This window comes from Monopterus albus, unplaced genomic scaffold (genome assembly GCF_001952655.1).
Source record: "Monopterus albus unplaced genomic scaffold, M_albus_1.0 scaffold61.1, whole genome shotgun sequence".
Classification (NCBI taxonomy): Eukaryota; Metazoa; Chordata; class Actinopteri; order Synbranchiformes; family Synbranchidae; genus Monopterus; species Monopterus albus.
Genome location: NW_018127941.1, coordinates 815,300 through 823,108, shown reverse-complemented (window position 1 = coordinate 823,108; position 7,809 = coordinate 815,300). Strand labels below are relative to the sequence as shown.

The window sequence follows — 7,809 nt, the reverse complement described above, 5'->3', positions numbered from 1 at the left end:
GGACATTTGTTTCCAAAGATACCTGTATATTTGTTGCATTGCTTACTTGTTGGTGAACACATTTTATTTAATAGGATTTTAGCATCTTTCATATTCAACTGTGAATACCATTCACTTAGTTGTATGCCACAAATTAAAGCCAAAGTCTTTGTATTTTGTAAAATTCAGTATTTTATAACAAATAAATATTCACTGTCATTCATGTATTATTTCATTCATTCCTGTTTGACATGGAACTAGTGATATGTGTAGAAATTGACCACAGGATTCACAAAGAGTGGTTGGATTTGTGCATCTGACTGACAAATTTTCACCCAGTGGCACTGTATCTAACCATGTAGATAGATGATTGATAAAAGACTGTTCAGCATTGTGAAATGGGGCCAATTTTTGCTTCTAACTCCATACACAATGCCTACAATGCTTGGATAATAACATCCACATAAGATCTACCAAACACCAAAGTATGATCTGGATCCAAGTAATATTATGGATGTTGTGGTCACATTTCTACTGAGACAAAAAAAAAATGTTACAGCCTTGCAATAAAGATTTTAGCTGGAACTCTGCTGATTCAGTTGGGTGTCAGCAAATTTTATGTTTCTTCAAAAGTGATCAAGCTCGATTTTGATGAAAACTGCCATTGGTGAGATTGAGGTTTTATTTGTTTTGTTTTTTTTAAATAACTTTCAAACTACTAATATTAATGTGATTCCAAACGCTAGGGGTAGTATTTCATGGTCAAGGAATCCTAATGAATCAAACTCATGAGAATATTGCTTTAAGGTGTAAGGGGATTATGGAGAAAGTGAGCTGCCTTAACGTGGGTTTGCGTTTTCTGAGAGCTGTCTAGTTCTATGCTGATACAACAATAAATGCTTGGTGTGTTATATATTTCCCAACAAAGTACAAAACTGCATAAACCACTTCTCATTAAAATTACGGACAGCAAGGACTGTGGATAATACAGAATAATTGATATGACTGTGGGGAGACTGACACTAAGAATAAAAGAACGTTTTAAAATCCATCATCAGACCCCTCATCCCAGCTGCATTTCTCTGCAGTGGACTTGGTGAAATCCACTTCCAGGTCATAAACAAAGTCAGGATCATCTTTGTGCCGGCGGTTCTTCTCAAAAAGTTCGTCCATTTGGCCCTTTTTGCGAGCCAGCTCCTCCTCGTCCAGTTTGTTCAGGTCTTCATCAGGGTCCAGGCGGAACAAGGCCAGGCTGCGCTCCAGGCTGAAGCCCTGCATGTGGTCTCGCAGGATGATGTGAAGCTTCTCCAGCTGTCTCTGGGACACGCCCTCCAGGTAGTCCCTGTGCCGAAGGTGGTTCTTCAGCCTTTCAGCAGCCATGCTGTAGTCTGAAGGTCAGGGAGAGAGCGCATCATGGATTTAAACTAGCGTTACTTTGTGGAAGCGCCTTAATATTTTAAGCGTGCCCCTGAATTTGTAATTACGGCCTTACGGTCTACTTCTACTTGTTACATAGTACTGCCGTTGTTGTAAATGTATACTTAAAGTCAGTACTTGATATTGCCTTACCTGAATGTTTTGAGAAGTTCCGCACAGGTATTATTCTTTTTCGCATGGTTCTGGTTTCCTTGTGTTCATAAATTAAAATTATAGAGGGGGGGCTGAACTGCACTCCACAGCGTTTTGCCTCGAAACGCATATTGTGCAGCAAGTCTAATTAAGCAATCAAGACTACATAATGTTAGCCACAGTAATCAACAGAACATATAGTTATTTGTCACAGGAGTACCAATAGAGAAAGTGGCCAAAATTTACGCTAGCAGCTTCAAAGACCCGTTACCAGGGTACCTTATTTTATTCGGTGTCAAACCCTTCTGTCTTCGCCGAAGCCTGTATACATTTACAGAAAATACATTAAATGTCTTACTATTTGACATATACTGAGCGTAATGATTAGTGACTTATTGGGAAATATCATTTTTACACAATCATTGCTTCAGGGTTTACTTCTCTGCACCTTTATTCACTTTTTTAGTCAGGCAATGATGCACCTCCCGCGAATCTACGAAAGGGGCCTTAAAGATTCTTTTCCGCAAACAATCAAACAAGAGGGTCAAGTAGCCTTTGCATCATTGACTAAAACGTTTCCTATTACCATTTTGATGTATATTGTACTGTTCTCTATGGTGACCTGTTTGTCGACATGCTATTGTTTAATCGACGATGGTAAGGTATTATAAAAGGACATTGATACCGCAAGAACATCTGGCTGCTTGTGTAGGAACGGAGAGTATTACAGTATATTGATACAAAACTTCTAGCTAAAACCGATAGGCTCATTGTGGAATAACGTTAACGTTAGTTTTGGGGTTCTCCATTCAAAAAATCAACTGTACCTTCTTTGGTATTCCAGTAGTTACTTTATGGCTATGTACTTATCTCACCTTTTGTATATTGTAGTTAACACACCTTTCTTTGTCGAAGCTAACAAATTTAAAGTTATAATTCAAAAGCATAATTACAGTTTTGATACAAAGTCGAGTACTCCGTCTAGCTTTGTGGTGTTTATCGAGGCAATCTGCTCATTTTTACAGGTGAGAATGAGAAGCATTGTGGTCCACTGAAGCAGTGGTTTGAATCAACATCAGTGTCAGTGGAGATTGGCAAAAAGGGTTTCCACAGGTACTGGCTGTGTTTTTACCACAGGTAGAAAAATCTTCGAGGCTTATTGTGAATGAAATGAGTAAGTGATTTTCTTGTCATATTTTAGGGAGGTGGTAACCACTGTTGAGCTCAGCCCTGATGTGGTCGCTGAGGTCAATGTTTTACTGATTTATAGATGGCCCAGAGGAGTCTACCTTGATCCGTACCAACTCGCAGCAGAGAGTGATCAAAGAGACTGGCAAGTAAGATGACAAACTTGTTACCATTCTCTGATATGAACAGAGCACACTGTATTTAGTATGTTTAGAAAGTGTTCAAGCCCCCTTTTGCACACTTTCTGTTGTAGATTAAATAACTTTAAATGTATAAAGTTGTTATAAAGCACATTATGTAGCCTGTATGTATTTTAAAATTTTATTTCTCTCTAGATATTGCTCAATTCAGACATAGACCTAGAGGTGCCAGCTCACAAGACTTCAGGATTTGTCACCTATGTGTATCCCACCCTTGATGGGCCATCTCCCAGACTGCTAAAAGTAACAATTCCAATACATGGCCGCTACAGTGAGCCGTCTTTTATTGGGAAAACATTTACATCTGTCAACATAGAACCTCCAGAGCTTTTGCTGCGCACTGAAAAGTGTAAGTGGATCAAGTTTCTTTTGTAGTAAATAATATACAGATTATAGTTATTATCAAAATATTGTCAAAATAATTATTTTCTGAGTGTGGTCAAACAGTAAATTGACTATTGAAAGCCCAGTGTGTTGTTTGCTGAAAAGATAAATGTTTTCCCTGGTCAAAAACTCTTTCTTTCTTCCAGGTATGCAGCTCAACAACTTGGACCCTCATAATGTCATGGATGCTCCCTGCACTGCTGACAATTCAAGCACATGTTCATGGGTTAAAATCCAGTGTCAGCAGGTGGTTTTGTGGTTTTCTATAAATCTTTTTCAAGGTCTTCAGAAAAAAAGTTGGAACTTGTTAGCATACAATTTTTTGTTGTTGCTTTTCCTTTTTAAAAAATAATTTTGTGCCTTGTAGGAGCATGCCCCTGTGAGTTTCCAGTTTCCAGTTGGTGACAGGACTTTGGTGATGCCTGTATGCGGTGGAACTCTTCTGGTCACAGTGATCTGCTGTGTGGCACTGTCCAAGTACATGTGGAAACATCACATCTAAACAGTGATGCTCAACATTCTACTGATACCAGATACATCAGTCTTGGGTTTATAATCAAAGACATGTCATAATCCAGGTTTACTTCCCAATTTAATCCAAATAACTTGGTTAGTGAGCATCTTGGAACAGATGACAGTAACTGAATGTAAACATGTTTGTTGCAGTTAAGACAGCTTTTCTTTATTTTTTTGCAAGATGTCTTCCTGTTATAATCTTGTCTCAGAAAGAGGAACTTGACCAAGGGCATTCTAATAGTTGACTTTTGTTTAATTACTCTGTGTGAAACTGCAAATAATATTTTAAACTCTGAATAACACAAAAAAGTGCTGTTTTGTGTACTCTGTGGTGAATTTTTACTTGGTAAACTAAGGAGATCTTTTGCTGACAGAGTTTCATTCTTTTGTGTTCTAACACTGTTACAAAAGGTCAGATTAAACGTCTTTAATAAAAGCATAGGTTTTGAGACTTTCACTTAAATAGCTGTAGGCTATTGCACAGACTGTGTGGATAAAACAAATATAGCAATGCTAACAGTGGCAAGTTTTGACATTGTGTAATTTTTTTTTTCAAGTTTGCTGTCATCCACAAGGGCAGATTGTGACATCTGCTACAAGAATACATAGCTGGATGATATAGAAAATAAATAGCACAATAATTAAAATACAGCTATATAATTATAAATGCGTAGCCTAATTCGATATTTTCAAATATTCATACCATATTGGGTACAGGCTAGGCAAACACCATGTTAAATTAAAGTGACTGATGTGGACGAGCTAAGTGCAACAAACTGAGCTTGTAGTCTATTTTAGAGCTCATGCTGTGACCACTTTGCTACAGTATTGTTATAATTTAGGCAATTAAAATGTGTTATCTTAATTTAAAATACCACGCTATGTTAGTGGACAGTGATTAAATTAAAATATTTCCCAGTCCAGCTGAGCTTGCAGGATTTGCTAAACAGTACTTCAGCAGAGCCTGGAGTAAAGTCCTCCTTACATACTATAAATGTTGAACTACATTACCTAAAATGCTTTTCGACTTAAAGCAACTTCTAACTTCCAGATTCTGAAATGTTGGCATGTTTCATTCTTTTGGTAGCAAGTTCCCTGTTGTGAAAAAGGTGGAATTAGTGCTGGGAGCATTAGCGGTGCAGTTATGCACACAGATTGTAATTTCTGGATCCAGAGAGCAGATAAATTTCACACACACCATTCATTTGAAACATTTACTGAAAAGACTAGGGCTGGGTCGGTAGTTCCGCTTCCCCTTCGCCATAGCGGAATTATCCAAGGGCCGAAAGGATACAAGAAAAGTTGCACTGTAAATAGTTGTAGTTACATTTTTACTAATTTATTTGTACGCGGTGTGTGCTATCAAGGCCAGATGTTACCGAGAAAATAGTTCTAATGAATTTAAGTTGGACGTTCTCCGAATGGTTGAGGGTCGTCTTGGAGTCAAGTTCTATTCAAGTTTAACTGTGTGGAGTCTCCGGTGAGTTCTGCTGCCTCTGTCGTCTCCGTTAGCCAGCGAATAAAGCACATTTGTACCAGCTAGTTGCTACGCTGCAGCCTCTCTAATGCTGTCAAAGTGTCATCTCGGCAATGTAAATTTCGTGAGGGAAACTTCATAGGTTTGGTTGTCAGACTAGTTGGCGTTAACTGGAATCTTAACGCTGATAGCTTGTCAAGCTAACGTTAGCTTATAGTTAGCACACTTGTTGGCCAAGTAGTTAATGCTACCGTTAGCATGCTAGCGGTCCGCGTATTTACCCATTTGAAGGGCATTTCTGAATAGGCATTGGGGCAGAAATACCGTTATATGTGAAGATAACATGCTCAATGTTCACATGTTTCCACATTTTATCTTGGCGAGAAGCAATAAGACGTCGGCTTTTCATTGATTTTCACGAGAAGAAGAGAATAATTCGTTTATTTCCGTCTGGGCTTCTCGTTCAGATACGAGATAAGATGATTAATGCTTGCAACATTTTTCAGTCTAACATTAGATTCAGAGGAATAAAGTTGTTTCAAAGTGACCTGTGTTCACTGATTTTATTCTGCTATCACAGTCTCTCCTTTACAATTAAACGAAGTTTTCTCTCACCCGCACTATTAAATAGATTTTGACATCATTTTTAATTACAATAATTTCCACAGTGCTTAAAAATTCAGGCACCCTTTTGTCCACTCTGGGCATTGTAGTTTATGTTAAGTAGTAGTATTTTGTACAGGAATTGCCAATATACATTTTTGCCTGCAAGAAGACGGGCTTTCAAGAGTTTAGCATGTCATGGTTTCATAGGAGGAAGTAGTTCGTCCTTCTGTATATGTAACCTTTATATGATCTTTATGGTCTTATAACTGTTTGATTTTCTTACAGGTACAAAGTGGTGCTTCCTTTCTCTTCTGCTGTCATCTTCATCTGTAGTGCATGAGCACACGCTGCCAGAGGCTTATGTGAGCGCAGCCTCGCTCCCTCTGGTTGCCACCTTCTCCATCCTCTCCCACTGTACTCCACTGTGAGGCTCACAACAACCTTATAGCAATGTGTGATAACGGTGACCCTGAGGATAAACCCCCTGCCCCTCCAGTCAGAATGAGCAGCACCATCTTCAGCACTAGCTCTGGCAAAGACTCACTGTCAACCAACCACAGCTCAAAACCTCTGCCTTCTGTGCCTGAGGAGCGGAAACGCTACAAGATCATCTCAATCTTCACTGGGGCTGAAAAAAGTGAGATGTGTTTGACATTAGACAAAATATGTAACTTTAAAATTATCTAGTGTTTGTTATCCTTCTAAATGTTGTCCTGTATCATTTCAATAATAATTAATTTCCTTTCAGTCAGTAGAAAGAAAGACAAGGACAAAGAAAGACCAGAGATCTCACCACCCTCAGATTTCGAACACACCATTCATGTTGGGTTTGATGCTGTCACAGGGGAATTCACTGTGAGTTTTCAGTGTTTGGTCTCTCTCATAATATTCTTCCACTGCCTTCTGTGTTCTGGCATTTCCATTACATCTTGGTCTGATCCATTCTGATACATATTTGTGATGCACAGGGTATGCCAGAGCAATGGGCTCGACTCCTCCAGACCTCAAACATCACCAAGTCAGAGCAGAAGAAAAATCCACAGGCTGTGCTTGACGTTCTTAAGTTCTATGACTCCACAGGCAATGGTCGTCAGAAGTACCTCAGCTTCTCATCTTCTGGTGAGTCACTAAGTTAGATTAAGTTCTGTTTGGTTACCTACACAGTATTATGAATTGATGTTAAATTTAATAGTTTTCATTAGTGGATTGAATTGGCAAAGTTGATAGGTTGTCTCACTAAAAACTTTAAATAAAGAGCTACCGCATTTAGTAGATATAAGTTAATAATTGCTTAGCATTTGATTTTTCCCTTTTGTCAGAAGGAATTTGATTAGTTTTACCTTGCATGATACAGTGACTGATCAGGCAGTACAGTGGGTAATACAGGTCCTGAAGTAACATCCTTTGAGAACACCTTGTTAAATCTGTGACTACATGTAGTAAAATGTGTTTAAAATATGTCTTCTGTTTTGTTTTTTCATTCACAGAAAAAGACTCATTCACTCCAGGGCCTCAGTCCGTGAGTATTTCAAGATATTCAGAAAGCTGCTTAATGTGTGCTATGTTTTCTCTTAGAAAGGGTGCCAAGTTTTTCTTTCCTTCTGAGTTAGCCCATCAAAAAAGGCACTGAACCCTCATCTCCAAATATGAAAGACATTGACGATGATGATGATGATGATGATGATGGAACTCCGCCCCCTGTTGTGGCACCACGACCAGAACACACAAAGAGTGTGAGCCACCTTATATAGCATCATAATGCAGAATAATGTTTGAGATATGTTGTAAAAATGTCAGATTTCACATTCTCTGTGTACTTCATATTTACTTATGTTGGTTACTGTGTCATTTGCAGGTGTACACTCGCTCTGTTATTGACCCCATTCCTGC

General features: G+C 38.6%; 3 protein-coding genes across 4 annotated transcripts in view; 2 read left to right on the top strand and 1 right to left on the bottom strand.

Annotated features, from left to right (window-relative positions):
* Positions 1–49: 49 nt before the first annotated feature.
* cep19 (centrosomal protein 19) lies at positions 50–1,837 on the bottom strand. Its single transcript, XM_020603462.1, has 2 exons — positions 1,549–1,837; positions 50–1,367 (listed from the first exon to the last, which is right to left on the bottom strand). Exons 1-2 carry the CDS (start codon positions 1,676–1,678, stop codon positions 1,021–1,023), a joined length of 477 nt encoding a protein of 158 aa, XP_020459118.1. The 5' UTR covers positions 1,679–1,837; the 3' UTR covers positions 50–1,020.
* A 172-nt stretch (positions 1,838–2,009) lies between these two features.
* Positions 2,010–4,372, top strand: pigx (phosphatidylinositol glycan anchor biosynthesis, class X). 2 transcript variants are annotated; one of them, XM_020603452.1, is made up of 6 exons: positions 2,010–2,205; positions 2,574–2,661; positions 2,750–2,885; positions 3,072–3,285; positions 3,467–3,567; positions 3,688–4,360. In XM_020603452.1, exons 1-6 carry the CDS (start codon positions 2,022–2,024, stop codon positions 3,820–3,822), a joined length of 858 nt encoding a protein of 285 aa, XP_020459108.1. In that variant the 5' UTR covers positions 2,010–2,021; the 3' UTR covers positions 3,823–4,360. The 2 variants fall into 2 exon arrangements, with proteins under 2 accessions (XP_020459108.1, XP_020459109.1); XM_020603453.1 differs by having other exon boundaries at positions 2,050–2,205; positions 2,819–2,885; positions 3,688–4,372.
* A 491-nt stretch (positions 4,373–4,863) lies between these two features.
* pak2b (p21 protein (Cdc42/Rac)-activated kinase 2b) overlaps positions 4,864–7,809 on the top strand; it is an 11,211-nt gene continuing 8,265 nt past the window's right edge. Inside the window, exons 1-7 of the mRNA XM_020603463.1 lie at positions 4,864–5,316; positions 6,205–6,556; positions 6,668–6,774; positions 6,888–7,038; positions 7,407–7,438; positions 7,530–7,652; positions 7,775–7,806. Coding sequence (XP_020459119.1) covers positions 6,370–6,556; positions 6,668–6,774; positions 6,888–7,038; positions 7,407–7,438; positions 7,530–7,652; positions 7,775–7,806 — 632 coding nt within the window. The 5' untranslated portion in view covers positions 4,864–5,316; positions 6,205–6,369. The remainder of the gene's footprint in view (positions 5,317–6,204; positions 6,557–6,667; positions 6,775–6,887; positions 7,039–7,406; positions 7,439–7,529; positions 7,653–7,774; positions 7,807–7,809) is intronic.

Coding starts and splice junctions, on each gene's coding strand:
- cep19 (XM_020603462.1), bottom strand. CDS start 1,678: ATGCGTTTCGAGGCAAAACGCTGTGGAGTGCAGTTCAGCCCCCCCTCT. Junction 1,368..1,548: donor GAACTTCTCAAAACATTCAG/GTAAGGCAATAT, acceptor CCTGACCTTCAG/ACTACAGCATGGCTGCTGAA.
- pigx (XM_020603452.1), top strand. CDS start 2,022: ATGATGCACCTCCCGCGAATCTACGAAAGGGGCCTTAAAGATTCTTTT. Junction 2,886..3,071: donor GTGATCAAAGAGACTGGCAA/GTAAGATGACAA, acceptor ATTTCTCTCTAG/ATATTGCTCAATTCAGACAT. Junction 3,286..3,466: donor TTTGCTGCGCACTGAAAAGT/GTAAGTGGATCA, acceptor TCTTTCTTCCAG/GTATGCAGCTCAACAACTTG.